General features: G+C 30.9%; 2 protein-coding genes across 4 annotated transcripts; one reads left to right on the top strand and one right to left on the bottom strand.

Moving 5' to 3' along the window:
- The first annotated feature begins 5612 nt into the window (after nt 1–5612).
- LOC115876013 (protein HGH1 homolog) lies at nt 5613–8374 on the top strand. Its single transcript, XM_030891678.1, has 5 exons — nt 5613–5920; nt 6134–6691; nt 7526–7718; nt 7773–7934; nt 8257–8374. Exons 1-5 carry the CDS (start codon nt 5833–5835, stop codon nt 8360–8362), a joined length of 1107 nt encoding a protein of 368 aa, XP_030747538.1. The 5' UTR covers nt 5613–5832; the 3' UTR covers nt 8363–8374.
- Nucleotides 8375–11430: 3056 nt separating this feature from the next.
- On the bottom strand, nt 11431–21937 carry LOC115876012 (cyclin-dependent kinase 1). Of its 3 annotated transcripts, none has more exons than XM_030891675.1 (5): nt 21819–21937; nt 21531–21669; nt 21361–21477; nt 15347–15551; nt 11431–11932 (listed from the first exon to the last, which is right to left on the bottom strand). In XM_030891675.1, the coding sequence occupies exons 2-5, from the start codon at nt 21653–21655 to the stop codon at nt 11450–11452; spliced, it is 930 nt and encodes a 309-aa protein (XP_030747535.1). In that variant the 5' UTR covers nt 21656–21669; nt 21819–21937; the 3' UTR covers nt 11431–11449. The 3 variants fall into 3 exon arrangements, with proteins under 3 accessions (XP_030747535.1, XP_030747536.1, XP_030747537.1); XM_030891676.1 differs by having other exon boundaries at nt 11450–11932; nt 21531–21662; nt 21819–21925; XM_030891677.1 differs by having other exon boundaries at nt 11450–11932; nt 21531–21662; nt 21868–21886.
- Between the last annotated feature and the right edge of the window lie 422 nt (nt 21938–22359).

Genomic DNA, 22359 nt, shown 5'->3' with positions numbered 1-22359 from the left:
ATTATCAAGGAAATAGTTATCAAAAGGTCGTGTCGGACATGTTTGTTGCTCTGTATCCGAATAGACCGATACCTAGAAAATCTACAATCGCAAGGAATATCCAGAGATTTGAGACCAAAGGTACCCTATAATAAATAACTGCAGATGTGAAGCAAGGCAGGAACAAAGGGAAGATGCAAAAAATGATACCGACATGGAAGTTTTATTGTGCGTGGAAGACAACGATGGAAAGATCAGCACAAGGAAACTTGAGGATGAAATAGGAATAGATCACACTACAGCGTTTCGAATTTTGAAACGACATAAATAGTATTCCTTCGAATATGAAAAGTACCAAGAGCTACGAGATGGGAACGAAATACGGAGGCAGGCGTTTTGTTTTGATATGATGGAAAGAGCAAATACGGATATAAAAAACATATGTTTCACTGACGAATGCACGTTTACCTTAAATAATGAACCCAATGTTCAAAATTATCGATATTGGAACAAAGAAAACCAACACAGGTTTGTCGAAACAAGGACACAATATCCACAGAAAGTAAATGTTTGGGCAGGGATATTCGGACACAATATTATCGGGCCATTATTTCTTACGCGAAATTTAAATGCAGAATATTATTTGGAACTATTATACTCGAAAATCATATTTTACCTGCTTTACGTGATGCCACTAGGGAAAATCAGGACGTTTGGTACAAAATGGATGGCTGCCCGGCACATAGTACCCTGGCTGTTCGGGAATATTTAGACAATAGTTTTAACGGAAACGTTATTGGCCTAAATCATACAGTAAATTGGCCAGTAAGGTCTCCTGATATTTCGCCAAATGATTTCTTTCTCTGGGGCCATTTAAAAAACAGGATATACAAAGATAAAAAATACCCAAATCTAGACGAGTTAAAAAATGCTATTTCTGCCGAATGCAATAGAATTTCAGTTTACCAACTAGCGAATGTAAGAAGAGAATTTTATGATCGCCTGGGTTATGGTCTAGCAGGCGATGGAGGAATATTTGAACATCTTCTTAAATCCTAAAGTTCTAACAATTTAATAGTAGTTACCTAAATTAATAAGTTATTGAATATTGCAATAATACTATAATTAACCTTGTAATTGATTACTTTATTTTACTTTAATTCATATTAATTTGTATTTATAAATACATCTTTAAGATTTCCGATGTAGGAATGAGTTTTCAATAATAATCATAGATAATAATAAAGCACTAAATAGATAAATTTCTGAAATGACAACTTACATTTAACAGTTATCTTTTACCTTGACTGATATGCTTGACTGGTGCTCATAAGTAAATACAGGGCCATAAGAAAGGAGAACTATTTAAAAATAAATCGGCGATAACTCGTAAACGAGCTAATCAAAAATATCTAAAGTTATTCTATTGAATGTGGGTTTTAGTGCTCTTCAATAAACCTAAATAGAATTATTCTCTAAAATAATTAGGGAAGTCAATAATTGACCCCATTAAAATTTACATGGGATTTCATATGTCCCGTCCGACGATGCAACACCCGGTATGATTTTTCTTTTTATAACTTTTGTCAATGTGACAAAATTCGCCAGAGCAACAACATTGGTATTTTAAATAAAAATAAGTTAGTCCCTTGGTTAATATACAGGGTGTCCCAATATTCCGTGGACATAGAACTACTGCGTATTTTTAGAATAAAAATAAGTTCATTCGACACAATTTACTTCTATACAAAACTGCTTTGTTTGTCCGTTAGGGGGCATCAAACTTTAAAAAAAATATACACATTTTTAAGATATATAGACAACGATAGTACAGAGAAAACAAAAGGTATATTTTTTTCAAAAACTTCACATATTTCATACTTAAAATTCAATTTCTAATACAACACACTAACTACTTTCTCACGAGCCTGAGCCATATCAGGTATACATAATTCTTAAGTAGTATACTTGAAAGCATATCATTAGTCTGACATTTAACCAAACACATGACATTGGCCCTTTAGTATAATAAACGACTTTTTACCTACTCTTATACCACCATAAGGCGTATATGGTTATCTGACTTTTTTTTGTGGATACATTGGAAAAAAAATGTACAGCGTAGAAAATTTTGATTTATTTTTTTAACTGCATACCTTTATAATATAATTGCGTATATAATAGCGAGGTATAAATTAACAAACAAAAGGCCCATAGGCTTGATGCATTTTAGTTGGTTTTTAAAACTTCGACTGTATCTAGCGTTCGGTACGGCAGAAATCAGAACTTTCCGGCTTTATATTTTACGCAGTCCCGGTTACTTACCCGGATGATTTATTTTTAAATGGAACACCCTGTATATTATTCCGTTTTTGTCTTTCTTTCAGATCACTTTACATAATCTTCTAAATATATTTTGACAGTTTCAGAGATATTAATATATAAATAAAAAATATATATTTTTCAGCCTTTCTTAAAAAAAATAATAAAAATACAAGAACTGCCCTAAAATCAAAACTATATTAGGTATTTACTTTAGATGGCCTGAGTTCTGATGGCCCTTTTGAGTTCGGACGGTCCTTGTATTTATAATATTTTTTTTAGTGAAGATTAAGAAAGAAATATATGTATATACAGGGTGGTCCGAATTGTATTCCGGAAACTTCAGCAGCATATTCTGCAGATAAAAATAAGTAAAAAAGTTCGTATAATTGTATGTCCTAAAATGCTTAGTTTCAGAGATACAGGGTGTAGAAGTTTCATTTTTATTTCGATTTTTTCCAAATAATTTCTGAAGTAAAGTCAATATTTGGATGAAAATTGGTATCTAGGAGTTTTTTGACATGAGAAATTTAATTTTGATGTCAATATGACTCCTACTAGTAGAGGGCGCCACCTACATATTTGTTAACTGGTTTGAAGAGTAATAACTTTTCACCCTTACCTGTATAAAATTACTGAGTAAAAAATATACATTTACGACGTTTTTTACGTGAAAAAGATCTCTTGGTAAAAATCGCTACGAGTAATGGTTTTCGAGATATTTGGAATCGAAATTATCAATACCTGTCATCATTGCCATAATTTAAATTAAACATATTGACTAAATAGTTATTAGACTGAAATCATAAATTTTAAATGTTTTTGTGTCAAAAGTTCAACAGAAACTTTTTTATAATTATTTTTTGCAGAAAAAATTATGATTTCTTTAAAAAAATAAAAATTTCTCAAATTTATTATTTCAGTGAAATAACTATCTACTCAACGTGTTTATTTTTCGTCAATAATGACATGTACTGACTATTTCCATTCTAAATATCTTAAGAACGGTTGCTCGTAGCGATTTTTAAAAAGAGATATTTTTTACGTAAAAAGTCACAGAGATGTATATTTTTCCGCTCGGTAGTTTTATCCAGGTATGGACAAAAAGTTATTACGGTTCAAAACAGTGAAAACACATGTAGGCGGCGCCCTCTACTAGTAGGAGTCATATTGACATCAAAATCAAATTTCTCATGTCAAAAAACTCCCAGATACCAATTTTCATCCAAATATTGACTTTACTTCTGAAATTATTTGGAAAAAACCGAAATAAAAATTAAACTTCTACACCCTGTATCTCTTAAACTAAGCATTTTAGGATATACATTTATAAGAACTTTTTTACTTATTTTTATCTGCAGAATATGCTGCCGAAGTTTCCGGAATACAGTTCGGACCACCCTGTATATTTCTATTTATTTATTAATATCTCGATCTGAAACTATCGAAATAGATTAACTCATATCTTAGGACTATGTAAAGTGATCTGAAAAAGACCAAAAAATGCAATAATATACAGGGCGTTTTATTTAAGAAAAAACAATCCCGATTTCTTTTTACACTTTTTTGAACCACCCTATAGAAGTTTTTTATATGTATTTTCCTGAAATACAACCTCATACATACTTTAGGTTTACAGTCTTACAGATTAAAATTTACGCTTAAACAAAAAGTTTTTTTATTTTAGGAGCTACAGATGCCCGGCGACGCACTATTGCCGGACCCTGTATTCCGAGTTACCCCCATTTTCTCTATACATAATTTAGCTAACATTCAAAAACCTATACATTATACTGTATGATCGAAAAAAAAACGGCGTCAGCGATGGCTATAATATACGAAATGAAGATCATCGCAGTAATTTTATATGTAAATTTATATGGGAAATGTCATCGGTCGTCATTTCCCAGCCAACTGGACGCCGTTTTTTTCAATTATACGGTATACCGACCATATAATTAAATAGCTGTAGTAAGTTAATCATTGAATATAAATATCCGTCGTTCATTCTTTGTTGCTGCTTTATTTATGCACATAAAATTCCATAAAACGAATATTTTCCGGTTTCAAGCAAACTCTAAACATTTTATTCTCGCCTCGTAAGACGGCAGTGAAAGACATATAGACCCGACATCCGCACATTTGCTTCAGACGAGAATTCATTCCTTTTTTCAAACAAAAACAGCACTATTTCGGTATTTTTCTTTTACTTTATTTAATCGCAAAGACTTATGTTCTGATACTTATTGCATTCTTTTCTTAATTGTTGTTTGTTTTCTTAAAAATCCTTACGATATCAAAAATAAGTAGAGATAAATTATAATTTATTTTTTTAGCTTATTTTTTCGTCAAATAGTAAATGCAAAACCCACAATTTAATTCGTTATTCCAAGAGAAACTCCCTGAATTACATGCTTGAAAATTCATTATCCTTTTTGATATTCATTAAATTTATTTCATAATGATTTTTGTACTCAAAGTAATATTTTTTGTAAAACTTTAAATTTACGAAAGAAAAATTACTATCTATCACGAGGAAAAAATGAAAGCTAGAAAATAAAAACAAGTACAATGTGATCGGAAAAAAACGGTGTCAACGATGGCTATGAAATGAAAATCGCTGTCATTTTATATAATATATCATCGATCGTCATTTCCAAGCCAACTTGACGCTGTTTTTTTCGATCTTACAGTATATTTGTCTTTTTATTAGATTTGTAAATGTTTTTACTATTTTTAAGTTAATATTACATAATATTTTCGTTAAAAATAATTTATATTTTGACGCCAATTTATTTTAACTTGCCAAAAAAGCTTAAAAGCACATCCCTGTTTATTACACCACAAAATCCTCACCATAGATGAGAGCCCAGAGATATAGACTATCTCTATATCTCTGGTTGTTACTTACAAACTTTAGTCATTGCTTACAAAAGTGCTACAGATTACGTAAGTACATATTTGATAAAATCACAGAATAGTTCTTTTGAATCGTTTGTGTCTTTCCGACACATTATTGTTAGGGATGTTAGAGATATATCGACATATTAAAATTTCGCTTAAAATTCCGACTATGTTTTAAAATTTATATGGATATTTTATAAAATCTGTGACCACGAATTTACTCTACGTATACTCGGATCCAACCATTGTATAATGATTTTCTTCAATGGATGAAACTCGTTCAATATCGATTCACGTGCTCAACATATCGATACTCTTATCAAATTCGGACAGGACAGCATTACATATGCATGACAGACTTAACCTTGACCATAGATAAAAGAAAATAATCTACTATTAAACCTTGACTCTGCCTACTTTAACCTAACATTTGCCTAACATCACCCGAACATTTACATTTATTTACAGAAGATGAAAACATGAAAACAATTACCTAGGTATAAGGCACAAGAATATTATATAGGTATATAAGTTCTTCGTAATTTCAAATAAAAGGTCAATTACTGTAGAGAAATTTCGGGAAATTATTCTTAGAGAGAGTGGAGATTATTCTTCCTAGTAAACATTATGGAAAAAGCAATTGATGAGCTACTCCAGTTTGTTCAAATCGGTGCAAGGTTGGATTTGAAAGGAGTTGCTGTGGACCATGTGCTGGGTATGCAGACTCCTAATACCTATTATATGTAACGACTATGCCTATTTTATAAAAATATGTTTAAAATTAAGGCTACCCATTTAAAGTAAAAATGTAATTTCTGAATATTGAGTGCATTTACTGCCCTTGAAATTCGAAATCCATATTTTGCAATGAAATTTTGAATGTGGCCAGTCCGAGTCTATATCATAAACAGTTATAAACATTTTTTAGGATTAACTGGGAACACAGAAGGTGTAGAGGCTGTTATTAATAAACCAAAACTCTTAGTATCCCTTATATGTCTTCTGAATGATAATACAGTGCCCATTGCACAAGATGCAAGCTTATCACTTATTAACATCTCAGCAAATGAAAAAGGCGCCAGTAAACTTTTAGATCTTAATTTAAAAGAGTCTTGTCCTCCATTACAGAATCCTCCCGAAGATATTGTAAAACAATGTTTAAATCAAATATTCGATAGTAATAGTAAAATTGCTGACCAATGTTGCATGATACTATCAAATATAACAAGACCAATACATCTGCTTGAAAAAACTATTGATATTTTTGAAGACAGTGGAAAAACAATTGAGGAATTAATAAATATATTTACAAAAAAAGAGTTTAATAAAAAGGCAAATCTACATTATTTAGGTCCATTGTTATCAAATCTATCCCAAAGTGGCAGAGTGAGAAAATACATTTTAGATAAAGAAAGATGTATAATCCAAAGGCTACTACCCTTTTCAGGATATAGGAAATCTTTAATTAGAAGAGGTGGAATAATAGGTAATAGGTATTTAAAGCCTTCTAATTAAGTAATTTAAGTGCTCTCAATGTTCTTACTTATAATTTTCAACATAAAAAATATTCGGAACTAAAACACTTAAATAGAAAATTGGAATACATAATTGAGAATTAAAATTCTTAAAAAATAAAAACAGCGATATTTTTCTTTTCTTTGCAATAAGAACGTTCTTTATCTAGACCACAGCCTAGAGCATTTTATTTTTATTTTATTGGTATTTAAGTAACTAAGTGAACTTTACAACCTAATTGTGCTAATATACTTAATTCAATGTACACAGAAGAAGAGGAACTTTCAACAAAAATATATTTGGAACCAAACCACTTAAACAGAAAATTTAAATATACAATTGATAATTAATTATTCCATTTTTGTGGGCTTTTTATTACACAGACAAAACTTCAAATTGATGCTATTGTAATGGCGTGCTATGCTAATAGAGCTAATTATGATAAATATACTGTGTGATTGAAAAAAACGGCATCAAGTTACCTTACAATAGACAATCATTTAATTTTTCATATAAAAATAAAATGTCATCGATAGTAATTTCTGAGGTAACTTGACTCTGTTTCTTATCACACGTTCCATGAAAGCATAATAAAATAGTAGTACCATATGATCGCAAAAAAATGGCGTCCAGTTGTCTTGGAAATGACGATCGATGACATTTCCCATATAAAATGACAGCGACCTTCATTTCATAGCCATCGCTGACGCCGTTTTTATTCGATCATACGGTATTATCTACAAAGATTATTTTAACTGTATAAGTAGTTTACATCTTTGTTGATTTGTATATCCTAATCTTTCAGGAACTTTAAAGAACTGCTGCTTTGAAACTGATTTTCATGAGTGGTTACTAAGCGAAGAAGTAGACATTCTACCCAGATTACTTCTCCCCTTAGCTGGCAATGAAGAGTTCGACGAAGAAGATAATGATAAACTACCACTGGATTTACAGTACCTTCCCGATGATAAAGTGAGAGAGGAAGATCCAGACATAAGGTACTTTAAATAAATATACAAAGTGCATACATGTTTATATATTATCTTATATAGGTGCATCTTACTTGAAGCCATAACACAACTCTGTTCCAAAAGAATAAACCGAGAATATATAAGAAATAAAAATACTTATGTGATTTTACGGGAGTTGCATAAATGGGAGCAGGATAAGAAGGCTTTAGTAGCGTGTGAAAATTTAGTTGATATATTAATAAGGTTTGTATTGTAGTTGATCTGAAACCATTTTTACCTCTTTACAATTCTCTGAAGTTTTTCTACAATAAAAATGATACCTATTTGGTATTAAATATTTAATAACATGTCTAAATTCAATGCCCGAAACACTCGCTATATCCATAGGGATTATAAATCTTAGCTACATTAAAACAGAAAGATCTTTCAAAGAATACGGTGTTATATAAATTTTTACACCTAAAAATTTCATAAAAATATAATTCTAACAATTTAAAAACTATATAATATGATAATTACTATAAAACCTTAAGGAATTTCAAATTTAATATATTATGTATTTTAGGACTGAAGATGAAATAGTAGAAGACAATTTAAAAGAAATAAAAATCCCAAATCATTTGGTCGAAACCTTTGATAAAATTCAGGATGATGTAAATAATTCAGAATAAAAACCTTAGTTTTCATAATTTGCTTTATTTTAAACTCCCTCACTTTTAAGAGAATCAAAAAATAAATTCACACCTATATAATTTTGATGAGCTACATTAAAAAGCGCCCAGAGTCTGCCAGGCACTAGTTTTCACAAATGTATAATTCTTACTACTAGAAAATTTGAAATTTGGCGTTTGGACTTCAATGATATCTACAAATATTTAATGTTTTTCGAAACTTGTAGTAAATTAGATACTGACCCTTGTTCTATTCTTGGCTTGGCCCACCTTATATATTTTGTAAATATAATATACATATGTATATTTTGTATACATTATACAAGTACTTTGATAATTGGGAATAAAAACGGTCTTTCTTTTTATTCCCAATTATCAAAGTACTTGTATAATGTATACAAAATATAAAAGAATAGACTATAGAGTGGATACGACAAAAGACTCAGGTAATAGATGTCATCCACAGAATCAAATCTCTCAAGTGGCAATAGGCAGGACACCTGGCAAGAAGGGCGGGCAACAGATGGACCACAAAAATTACGCATGGTACCCACGAAGAATTAAGAGACTTAGGAGAAGACCAAACCTAAGATATGGTGATATAACCCAATCATGATAATCATGATATTAGGAAATTAGCAAGTATAACTTGGACCCGCATAGCCAATAATCACCAACAATAATAGACATCAATGGGCCCAACTACAAAGCGAATATCTAATTATGTGAGGGAGGCTACACCATAAATGGTTGAATAAGCTGAGAATGATGATGATATACTTTGATATTCTGTGATAAGTTATTTTCGAAATTTATCTCCAGTAATGCCATGGTGCCTATTCTTGACCACTCGCATCTCTGAGGAAGCCAAATAACAATACACATAATGCCTATACGAAAAGTTGCAAACGATGTTAAGAGTAGGTACCCAGGCAGAAGTATTTTTTTATCAGATAGGCGAACTGGTGATGAGAATAACCTCCGAAAATACCAAATTGAAATGAAGAATCGTTAAGCATCCATTACTTTATATAATCTGTCTTAATTTACAGGTAAATTGTATTATCGCCATTTTTTGGATGTCATCTTTTGAAATCTTCCCCATCTTGTTGGACAGACTACTCAGGATGGTCTGAACTGTATTCCGGAAACTTCGGCAGCATATTCTGCAGATAAAAATAAGTGAAAAAGTTCGTATAAATGTATGTCCTAAAATGCTTACTTTCGGAGATACAGGGTGTAAAAGTTTATTCGATAATTTCTTAAGTCGATTTATTCCAAATAATTTCTAATGTAACGTCAATATTTGGATGAAAATTGGTGACTGTGAGTTTTTTGACATGAGGAATTTGATTTTGATGTAAATTGCTGTCCTCCATTCACGCAGTTGTGCAGGTCTGAACTGTTCAAGAACGCGAAACTCTCACTCCATTCAACTGAGTCATAAAGTTTAGAACTGTTCCGCGCCATATGAAGGCATGAGGCTATTGCGCACAGCTCCTTTCAGAACTGTTCTCTAGTAGCCCAGGGCGTAAAGCACTGGAATTTGAAGTTCGCGAATGAAGGACAGCAAATATGACTCCGATTTGTAGGGAGCGCCACCTACATGTGTTTAAACTGTTTTGAAGAGTAATAACTTTTCGTCCGTACCTGTATAAAACTACTGAGTGAAAAATGTACATTTCCGTGATTTTCTACGTAAAAAATGTCTCTTGGTAAAAATCGCTACGATCAACCGTTCTCCAGATATTTAGAATGGAAATAGTCAATACATGCCATTATTGACAAAAAAATAAACACGTTGAGTAGATAAAATTATTTGACTGAAATAATAAATTTGGAAAATTTTCATTTTTTTAAATTAATCATAAATTTTTCTGCGGAAAAATGTTGATAAAGAAGTTTCTGTTGAACTTTTGACACAAAAACATTTCAAATTTATGATTTCAGTCTGACAACTATTTAGTCAACGTGTTTAATTTATGTCAATAATGACAGGTATTGATAATTTTGATTCCAAATGTCTCGAGAACCATTAATCATAGCGACTTTTACCAAAAGACCCTTTTTTACGTAAAAAACGTCGTAAATGTATGTTTTTACTCAGTAGTTTGTAAGTAGACGAAAAGTTATTAGTCTTCAAACCAGTTATAAAATATGTAGCGCCCTCTACAAGTAGGACTCATGTCAAAAAACTTGCAGACACCAATTTTCATCCAAATATTGATGTTACTTCACAAATTATTTGGAAAAAATCGAAATAAGGATGAAACTTCTACACCCTGTATCTCCGAAACTAAGCATTTAAGGACATACATTTATACAAACGTTTTTACTTATTTTTATCTGCAGAATATGATGTCGAAGTTTCCGGAATACAGTTCGGACCACCCTGTATAGTATATATCTTCTAAATACAAGGCGTAAATGAAAATAATTTAATGTATAAAACTATATAAAGTTCGATTATACCAATAAAACAAACTAATTTTCCATTTTTATATTACCAAATGATATTACATTGTCTTAAAATAATTACTGGAAATGGCACATTTAAAAATGGCCACTAAACATTGAACTATTGTAAAATCACGATAATAAAAATTAAACAAAATATATTAATACAGACTGAACTATTTATATTTCCCTTTTTTTAAATAAGGAATATTAGAATTCTACTTGAATTAAATACTTTATGTTTCCATCTTTACTGTGTTGAAAGTGGATATATGAGTAAGTTACCCTTAATTGTTTTAAGAATATAATTCAAAACAAATGCTGACTAAAGAATCAAATTAATCAGCGATAGAGTCATAAAATTACCTTCAACTATTTCAAAACTTAAATATATATAATATAAAAATAAAATTATGATTCAGTTCAGTATTTTAACCCAACCAAATAAAAAACATTACTAATTTAGAAAAGTATTCAACAACAATTTCTGTTTTAAAATTATAAATTGCAAAATCTATTATAAAACTTATTTATGAAACAAGTTTTATAATTTGCAATTCTTTGGAAAACAGGAATTATTAAAAAAAGGCTTAATTATTAAAAAAAATAAATACACTACAATAATCACAATTATTTGTCTTTTTCTACAATTGTTGGTTTAACTTTGAGGTCTAAATTTTTGAAATAAGGATGTGAAGCTACTGACTTGGCAGATATTCTTTTGCTTGGATCATATATCAGCATCTTTGAAAGTAGGTCAATACCATCGTCTTCTAAATTCTTTACTTGCTTGGATAAGGTATACGAAGTCCAGTTAGGAAATATTGCTTTATACTCGGGTAAAGTTGATACGCCATTCCAGATATCTTCAGTTGGTGTTCTTAAAACTCTAAAAATTCTGAATAATTGGTCTATTTCAGAATCTCCTTGAAATAAGGGTTTTCTTGTCGACATTTCAGCAAAAATGCATCCAACAGACCAAATATCTACAGGACAAGAGTATCTTGGGGCACCTAATAACACTTCTGGTGCTCTATACCAAAGAGTAACCACTTCGTGAGTGTAAATCCTCACGGGAATTCCAAATGTCCTGCCTAAACCAAAATCTGCAATCTTAAAAAAAAAATTTTTGGTTTGCGGTTTTTAAGTAGATAAAATGAACTTGAAATCAAGTTCTCCGTCACTCCGTTAATTCTCAGTGCCCCCCCAAAAAAATCAGGAGAAAATTAGAAAAACTTCTTTAAATTAAACTTTTTGTAAATCACTTTTTTTCATCCTAAAATATTCAAAACTATTCCCAATTTATCCAATTTTCGCTTGAAAACATTTTATTTTACCCATTTTCTCTACTGCCGGTCAAGTTTCATTTTGTAATTCGTTCCCGCTATGTTTTACACGTATTAAACTCCAAATGCCGCGGCTCGTGCTGCCAACAAGGTAAGGTATATTACGTATAGAAAGGTTAAGGTGCGATAGATATAGTTTATATTGGCCGTTGACCGCGTCATTCATAGGATTTCTAAGGTAGGCAACTTTATAAACACTTGTATTTGGTACTTTACTGACAGACGATATAAAAAGTGGCGGTTTTTGTCTTTGTCTAGAAACCAGCGTGTTATTATTGTAATATGTAATATTGTTTATTAGTTGAGAATCAATACAGGGTGCTACAAATTCGAGGTACGAGCATTGGTATCTCGGAAACCGTAATAGATATGAAGATGGTTAAATTGGGGCAAAGTTGCGCCTTGGAATGTTCACCAAGAAGCCATCAAAAAAGTTTTAAAAATCTCAAGGATTGCTGAGTTTTTTGGAAAAACCTGATTTGTTTAAAAATCGATTTTATTTTTTTCTGTCGTTACTTTTTAGAAAATGAAAAAACTATTTGCACATTCTCATAGCCACTTTATTAGGACTATTTGATAGTATTTTTAGATTTTCAAATTAGCTGATAATTTGTGAGATACAGAGGTCAATTTAATTTATTTAAATACGGACCTGCATTTTTTATTTCAGGTTTTGAAAGAACTCGGCCTGAATACAATGATATGCCACACTTAATATTTTTTTTGTTTCGGACATTTAAACACAATTTATTTAAACTAATTTCAAGTCCGGCTCTGTTTTTTTTTAAATAATTAATCTATTCATCGTTACAATATTAATAAGCTTTCAAACTTAACAATTACGTGAGGTAAAACATTGAATATAGAAAATCAAATGCAATAAAATAATAAAAAATTATACAAAATAAAAAATACAAATATAACATAAACAGTTAAATCATTTCCCCGGAAGATGGATTGGAAATGGTAGAGCAGTATATTGGCCAGATGGGTTTCTGGACTTGTCGCCAATCGCCAAGGGCCGGAGGGAGAGGGCATTACTTGTCGTTGTTTGTAAAAGTAAAATCAATACATTTCAACATTTACAATAAATATTACAAAATTCATTTGGAAGTATAAGAAGATATGTTCAAAGAGCTATAAATAAGATTTAACGAAAAATAAATTTGTGCATTAGGGAGAATGCAAACGCTTTCGAACATGTAGAGCATTAAAAACTAGTTTGTAAAAGTTGATTTTTTAATAATTACTACGATTAATATTATGCATATTATTAGATTAGATTAGACATTGAGATTTCAAATTCACAATAAAAAGAGTTAAAAATAATATCTTTAAACTGCTGACTTGGATATTATTTATTTGATTCTTTCAATTGGCTCGATTTTTCTTAACACTTGTGTCTCATTGTTAATTAGCGCTGATCAATATTGTTGCAATGAATATAATTAGATTAAATAATTAAAAAACCAGAGTCGGACTTGAAATTATCTTAAATAATAAGTAATTAAATAGTTTTGTTAAGTTACCCAAAACAAAAAAAGTATAAGTGTGGCATATCATTGTACTCGGGAGACCGGGTTCTTTCAAAAATTGATATAAAAAATACAGGTCCGTATTTAAAAAAAATAAGTTGGCCTCTGTATCTCACAAATTATCAGCTAATTTAAAAATATAAAAATACTATCAGATAGCCCTAATAAAGTGGCTATGAGAATGTGCAGTTAGTATTTTGATTTTCTAAAAAGTAACGACAGGAAAAAATAAAATTGATTTTCACAAAAATCAGTTTTTTCCAAAAAAACTCAGCAATCCTTGAAATTTCTAAAACTTTTTTGTTGGCATCTTGGTGAACATCCAAAGGAGCAACTTTACCCCAATTTAACTATCTTCGTATCTATTACGGTTTGCGAGATACCAATGCTCGTACCTCGAATTTGTAGCACCCTGTATAGTTAATTAAGAAATATCGAGTGCATTATTTCTATATAAATGTATTACAGGATTTCAGTCATATCGTTGGAAAAATTTCGCCGTTTGGGCAGTTTGGGTGTTTATAAAAACTCAAATTATAAAACAACCTAGGTTTTTGTATCATTTATCGCGTATCGCGTATAATGTTTGGTTTAGTCAGTATAAATCAATATTTAAGTTATTAATATCGAAAAAAAAATAGTTTTAGTTGCCGTAGCTTTGTCGTAGTCGAGGGTTTGAGATGCAGCGCGAAATTTGTGTAATTTGTGTAGGTAATAATTCATAATTTTCTGGTTCTGGATAAATGATAAACTCTTGCTGACTGATTCTGGAATAGATATTTTCTAATAGACAACATATTATGGTGTTTAGTTTGTAAAATCGTGCGGTTAAAACAATTGCTTAAATTTCGAAAAACGTTTAGAGAAAGAATTGACTTAAAATATTAAAAAAACGTGAAATAAAACTTTTAGAAATGTGTATGTGTATTTATATTTTTTTGACATTATTTAAGTCTTTTAAATCCTATCGTGGAAAATTTGTGTAAAAACATTCACTGGATTTTTGGTGAAATGGCACTAGACCACCTGTTTAAAAATGTAAGGGTAGGTTTCATTTTAACATAACCTTTAACTAAACGTACAAGTACCTTGTAAGAAACCAATTAAATTTGGTCGCGTCTTAAAAAAATCGACGCAATATTTTTAGATATTGACCTTCCTACAATAACCACGAGCCGCCACTGTTAATTCTAATAGGATATTGGAAGTTTCTAATTAAGTTCTCAGAACTTATAAACCCACTTAAGGACCAGTCTACATATAACGTTTTACCTGTTATATTTGCCAGTCAGGTAAAACGGAAGAATATCTAGAAAGGCGTCCCTCTAGACGGACAACTGTCTTAGATCAGTTTAAGTAAAACGGACCTTTTTTTTGTCTATGCACAAGGTTTTACTTGATACCTTTGGACTGAAGACTGAACAGGCAAGATTGACAGGTAAAACGTTATGTGTAGACGGGACTTTAGAGAATAAAAAATTAATCAAATACTCTACAGTTTAAAATAAGTCGCAATGATTAAAAATACGACATAATCAATTATTTAGTAACACCACATCAGCTTTTGTATAACTATTGGTAATTCGTAAATGTAATTAACTTTGACGTGCAAAAGAATTAGAATATAGGATACAAATATCTCTTACCTTAATTAAACCATCTTTGCTTATTAGTAAGTTCTGTGGTTTTAAATCTCTATGTATAATTCTACGTTGATGGCAAAACAATATCGCCTCATTTATTTGATATAAGTAACTCTTTACAAGTTTAGGATCCATAAGTTTACCTGTTTCAATTTTATCCAAATATTTCTTCAAATCCATGCATAAGTACTCAAATATTAGATACAACCTAAAATTACATAACTCTCATTTCTTTATTACCATGGTAAAAATTTAATATTGTGAGGCCAAGAGTTGTATTGCGAGGCCAAGTTCAATAATTGCTAATAAACATTATAGCAACTTCAAAAGAGAAAAGAAGTAGGAACAATAAGAAATAGCATCACTACTCATTTGGGTTTGATTTCGACCGTTAGAAAGTGACAAATGACCGCGCGTAACTAGAAATGATTTTTAATACTATAACCAAGTCCAGAAAATACCGAAAGTATCGGGAATTTCTTTCTGAGTTCCGGTTTTTCGATGGTTCAAAAGAACCCGGAATTCCCGGTACTTTCCAGACAGGATGTTCGGTTCCCGGTTCTGAACCCTACTGCGCCTATTCCCCTACATATGCTAAAGGCCAGAACACTATTCTCGATCATTTTTTAAGCAAAACCTCAGTAGTGGAACTCAAAATTGTTACATAAAATAAGATAAGCGAATATCAGGGTAGGATAGCAAATTTCAATGTAAAAGACAATAAGTTATCCAACTGGTACTCAATAGGCTGTGCTACAGATTGTCATGTGATTAGGTAATATATTGCGTGTATACTATGCAAATGTAATACGTGATTGAAAAAAATGGCGTCAGCGATGGGTAAAATTATATGGGGAATGTTATCGATCGTCATTTCCCACCTAACTGGACGCCGTTTATTTTCGATCATACAGTATATAAACAAGGTACAAAGAGGTCCAAATAACTTTGATACTTTAAGATTTTAGCCATTTAATTTGTGAGACACCCCTTGGAAAAAATATAGAAGTGTTCTTGTGTATTGTGTTTAGTGTTTTCTTTTGCTATAGTGACACCAAAGGTCCCGGGTCTATCTGTATTACTATTTAAAATAGTGTTAGGCAACTATATATACAGGTTGTTAAGTTGTTCATTACTCGCGGCAAGAGCTTTACGGTTGAAATATGGCAACCTCGGCCCGCTCGTCGATAGACAACGCAACGAGTCGGCAGAAAAATCAATAATGCATGCGTTCTCAATAGGCAGTGTTGCAATTCTGTTCCCCTATAAGTAACTGTCGAGTTAACAACCTGTATACTCACGGCGTGTTGTCAGTGCGTTCATAGAAGTTTTTCAATGGTTTTCATCGAGGTTTGCTGGTCCCTTATTTAAATAATTTTAAATAACTAATAAAACTGAGTCAAACTGGCCACAACAGAGACTTGTATATAGTATTCCTTTTTATAACGGCTTTTTCTTAATAAATAACTTTAGTATTTATGTTAATTGTTAAACAATTTGTAGGATACCGAGGGAAACATGATAAGCGCCATTTTACTAATTTTACAAGAGAGTTCTGGACAGCTAGTGGATATCAAGTTCTTTCCCTATACCGGGTGCGTCTCAAAAGTGGCTCATTAAACTTTTTTATTTTTTCAGATAAAAAAATGAGATTTGGTATGTTAGTATATGACATAAATTAGGATTGATTGATGTATTCAATTGTTTTTGGTCACTTCCTGTTTCACCGGAAATGACTACAACTTTTGATTTTTAAATGGTACTCTCGATATTTTTTTACTTTATTCGATAGAAAATGACATTCTGAACAGAATGACATATCATATGTCAACTTTTGACATTCTCGCTTAATAAAAAATCGTATTTTAAAATTCAATCTAGAGTACCGTGACTATGTTAAAATCACAAATTCTTAATCAAGATGCCCTAGAAAAATAGATTTGATCGTCTAATGTTTTTAGTGCCTTCTCCTGGCCGGTTAAAAAATTCTCAAATCGTATTTTTAATCATATCAAAATTTTTTCAAATGGAACGAGGGTGGCTCATTAGCATATTTGAAAAAAGCATTTTTTACGAATAATTTGATACCACACACTTGGTATTTCGAGTCAAATTGTCGTTACGAACCGCAAGTTATAATTTCAAATAAACCATATGCGAAAATGTCAAAAGTTGACATATGATATATCATTCTATTCATTCTATTCAGAGTGCTATTTTATATGGAATAAAGTAAAAAAATTGACGCCGGGAGGCACGTATAGCCGCCCATATTAAAATCTGTTAATATCTCGAAAACTGCGACTTTGACTGATTTCGATGTTATTACAAACTAGGTTTTTCCCGCGACTACGTTCGCGTTAAGCTTGATTTTCATGCATCCGTTGTCCGACGATACGATGATACGATATTAATTTTATTGGTTGAATTTAAAGACTTCGGTTGGTTAGAAACGGTTAACCAATCGAAGCCTTTAAATACAACCAATGAAATTAATATCGTATCAACGTATCGTCAGACAACGGATGCATGAAAATCAACCTTTACACCTCGAATAGTTCATGCATTGATTTAAATGATTTACTTTGTATATAGAGCTAGTGAGCCTTACAAATGCCCTATTTAAACTATGTTTTTAAGAGTTTTAGAGCTACTCGTATTTCATATGAAAGTTATCAATTGTCGATTTTCTGGGTATTATACAGGGCAAGTCTTGTATAAGTGCAAATATTTTCAGGGCTGGTAGATCTCGATAAAAAAACATATTTTCTCTTTTTTTCTTTTTCAAATAACTCCAAAATAACTGAGTTATTTTACTTTAAAAACTTTCCAAAAAAAAATATTTTTTGCTTAAATTTTGAGAACCACTGCAGCTTTTCGGGTTTTTCTGTTTTGTAAATTTAATCTACTACCTATCTATGTTGCCATATTATCAAGAAATTATGGTTTTTAACTAAAAACTAAAAAAAAATCCAAAAAGTTTTTCAAAAAATTCCAAATTTTCAAAAAAAAATTTCGCGAAAAAACTCAAATCTTTTTTCTGGGGTCAAATATACCTATTACCGCTAAGAATAATTGCACTTATTTAAGACTCGCTCGACAAAAAATCGATATTGTTATTTTTGACTTATTACATATTTTTTACGTAAAATTTATAAAAAGCCGTCAATATTCCAACTTCAAGAGCATTTTTATTCTCTTTAAATATTATTATGTACTTAAGAAAATTCGAAAATTTAACAACCGTTTTTTATTTTTTCATCGCCTGTATATGACTTTATGACACACTTTGTATACCAAAAATAAAACTTTTGATTAGAGCCGTCTGAAACAAAAAATCTTAATAATTCTAGAAGTTATCGAAATCAAAGTATTTCAAAGAAGTTCAATTTTGGCCACAAAATGTTTTTGAAATCTTGCTTTTTTTAACACTTTTTTTTTATTTTTTCCAACTACTTCCATTGACTGAAACTAATTATGTATGGTTGGATAGAGGGTGGATGGCGATCTTCCAGGGCGGTTTTTTATTTCTTATTTATATATAGATTATTTTCGAAATCGAACCAAAGTCAATTTCAAAGAAATTTTGCAAAATCTGAAAAAATAAAATCTCTCCAAAATAATAAATAGTGAAATGATTATTTACCCTCTATAGATAGAACCCCTACCTATGGTCCCATATAAACTGTATTACTAAAATAAATAGTTTTCAAATATGAAGTTTTGATATTTGTTGATATTTTTTTTTTATTTTTCATCTCTTTTTTTGGTTTATTAGGAGCACTAATACTCCATTTATAGTTATTTTTTATTCCTTGAAGGATAATTGAAGAAGAAATATTTCGTTTATATTATTGATGTGTCACTAAATAAACCCTTGTATAAAATTTTATACTGCTAGATGTTATAGTAATGCATTTTCGTACAGCAAACTTTCATTCCCTATTCTACTCCCTAAGATTATAAATTTCATAAAACCGCTTTATCCAAATAATTAACTCATGTCTTTTAAATGATCCTTTGTGCCAATTTTTATGTGTATAATCCAGAGGTCACCAAGTTTTATATAAATTTTTACTAACTTTATCCATTTGGTTGATGAATTTCAAAAATCTCTTCTAATTCGTTTTGTAGGATTTCATTCTTCTAGACCGCATAGTAAGGAATTTTCATACAACAAATTGTTCCGACATAATTTTACTCTCTAAGAGGATGAATTTCCTAAAATCGCTTTGTGTAGCTAATTCACTAATGTCGTTTAAACGAATCTTTGTTCTAATATTTATGTATCTAAAGCTGGTTGTATGAACTGATCCCTAAATTATCTAAAAACTTGATATATAATCTAACTGACAAACCACTGACAATGACAAATAATTTATTTCTGAAGATATTGTGTGTAGGTGTTTTTCAGGTACGTTTTAATATTTAGTCGATTTACACAAAGAAATGGCCATTCAACAATTTAAAAATATTTCATAACAAATCTAGACATATATACCTTTCGTTTAAAAAAAGAATCATCAAGATTGGTAAAGCAGTTTCGGCGGGATGGATGTAACAATAAAACCCTTTGAGCTTTTATATATGTATGGATTTTGTTGCACAAATATTATTCCTCATCTTAATTTGAAAACCGCGTTTCGCTAGCTACTGTAATTTTGGAGTTACGATTTTTTTAAATTTTTAACCCCCTCCCATACCCCCTTACCAACCACCCACCCCCACCAAAAACTAATGGCCAGATTCTCGGGTGCCACAGTATTTTTGTGCCAAATTTGGTTAAAATCGGTTCAGCGGTTTTTGAGTTATCGTGTTACAGACGGACAGACAGACAGACAGACACCATGAAAATATTTTGTATTTAGGTCATTTATGACCCAAGTAACTCATTTTGAGTGAAATTAAAAAAACTTTTTTTTGCCGATCCTAATAGCCTACCATACCTATTGGTATGGTCAGCTAAAAATACTGAGAGTGTCATTTAAAAATCAAAAGTTGTAGTCATTTCCGGTGAAATAGGAAAAAGGACATATGACTTGAAATAAGGACATATGATTTGAAATGTCAAACTTCCATCTGGTCTCAATTTTCTTTGTTATTTTGTTAAGAAAAGTGTTTTTCAGTAAAATTTTGGACATTTTTCTATCCTCAATCAAGTGTGGCTTCTAGATAAACTATAATATAATGAAAATAGAGTGAAATTATTGCTTTATAGGGCCGAAATAAAGAAAAATTCAACGTTGAAATTATTTTCCGTTTTTCTGAAAAACGGTAAGAGACCGCCAAGAAAAAAGGTCAGATTCATAATCTACAACCTCAAAATGTATACTAATTTTGGTGAAAATCGGACAATTTTCAGTTTCCCCAATAATTACCCTCATTTTTTTAACTGAAAAAATAAAAAAGTTATAGAGCCACTTTTGAAACGCACCCGGTATATATATTTTTACTAGGCATATATTATAGGACTTAAAAGCTTATAGCCCTAGTATATATATATTTTGTAGGGACCAGTTAGACTTAATATAATACTGTAAAACCCTAAAATTAAGATATGTATTTGCGTTTATAAGCGCAGAAAAAAAGAACAGTAATATTAGATAAAGAGATTTTAAAAATATTTAATAAAAAGATCACAAGAGTTTTTAAACAACTCTTTGCCAGGCAATAAACAGTTAAACAAATTTTTGCTAGAGATGTACAACAAAAACTTTAATATTCATGTAGTCTTTGATTTTAACAGTTAAACCAGTACTAATGTAATTTCCCATAAGTATAGTTTGTCTTCAGTCAAGGTTATTTGATCATAAACCTTTTTGATCATGCAATATTTGAAGACATCAAGAACATCTTACTTAAAAAAAAATACATACAATTTATTGGAAACTAGGAAAATCAGAATGTTTTCTTGTATCCACATATCTACTAACTCAGGGCCTACGTTGTGACGTCACAGGCGCGGTGCGAAGGGTCGTTAGACAGACTATATTGCATTGTGCAAAAAAAATACCTACCGTGGTTCATCCATTATGACTTCGAGTAATGTAACTATATTTTTATGATTAAGTTCTTTCAGTAATGACATTTCCCTTAAGGCTGTGGAAGGAATCCCTTCGTCTTCATTTTCCAATCTACATAAAAGCAGACATGATAATAAGAAAAGTTATAAAAAGCATTAGTATACCGTATCTTCTTCATCGCCACCATTTCTCCAGTCTTCTTATTTTTTCCTTTATATACGACGCCATAAGTCCCTTCTCCAATCTTTTCAATTTTAAAGAAATCATCTATTTTATATGCACTAGCCATGGTAAACCTGAAAACTATAACAAAATGTGGATACAGATAACCTGACCCGTGTTACATATTTTTCCACTAACTCAAGTTTAATTAAGTTGGGCCAAAAATGTGTCTGGATTATATAGAATTTGTTTGTAATGGATTAAAGTACTTTAATGAAGTATGTACTTACTAAAGTATAAATTTAATAACACAATCAAGATCGAACAAAGTTAACGAACTTAAAATTTGTTGATTCAAAATGGAGAGACGACAGTTATTTAAAAGCGCCAATAATCTAGTGGCAGTTGAATAATCGTCTTATCCTTTTTCACATTGGAGAAATTGGGATTTGCTATTTCTTTTTAGATATCAAATACCACAGAAAAAAATTGTTCATTTTATTCCTAGATCATATATACCAAAGATATATACTTACTTTTATTCCATGGTACAAAGAAAACACTTTTATCAGCTTTTATTCCTTTTCCGGAGAGGCCGGAAATATAGAGAGCAGGGGTGGGATTCTACCGATTCTACCGTCCATAACCGAAAAACTTAAAAAAAAAACATTTTCACAAACAGATTTTTTAAATGAGTTATATACGTCCCAAAATGTCCCAACATGGTCCCACCTGTCCCAACGTCCTAATCCAAGAATCCGAATAAAAAGCTTGTTTCATATAGACGCGAATCGCGAATTGCGAAAAGCGATTCGCCAAAAAATATTCGCA

This window comes from Sitophilus oryzae, unplaced genomic scaffold (genome assembly GCF_002938485.1).
Source record: "Sitophilus oryzae breed Bouriz unplaced genomic scaffold, Soryzae_2.0 scaffold_1396_pilon_pilon, whole genome shotgun sequence".
Lineage (NCBI taxonomy): Eukaryota > Metazoa > Arthropoda > Insecta > Coleoptera > Curculionidae > Sitophilus > Sitophilus oryzae.
The sequence above is the reverse complement of the archived record's forward strand: the minus strand, read 5'-3'. Positions and strand labels throughout refer to the sequence as shown.

Coding starts and splice junctions, on each gene's coding strand:
- LOC115876013 (XM_030891678.1), top strand. CDS start 5,833: ATGGAAAAAGCAATTGATGAGCTACTCCAGTTTGTTCAAATCGGTGCA. Junction 6,692..7,525: donor TAGAAGAGGTGGAATAATAG/GTAATAGGTATT, acceptor CTAATCTTTCAG/GAACTTTAAAGAACTGCTGC. Junction 7,719..7,772: donor GAGGAAGATCCAGACATAAG/GTACTTTAAATA, acceptor TATCTTATATAG/GTGCATCTTACTTGAAGCCA.
- LOC115876012 (XM_030891675.1), bottom strand. CDS start 21,655: ATGGCTAGTGCATATAAAATAGATGATTTCTTTAAAATTGAAAAGATT. Junction 21,478..21,530: donor GTGGCGATGAAGAAGATACG/GTATACTAATGC, acceptor GCTTTTATGTAG/ATTGGAAAATGAAGACGAAG. Junction 15,552..21,360: donor GTCATAATGGATGAACCACG/GTAGGTATTTTT, acceptor ATGTAATTTTAG/GTTGTATCTAATATTTGAGT.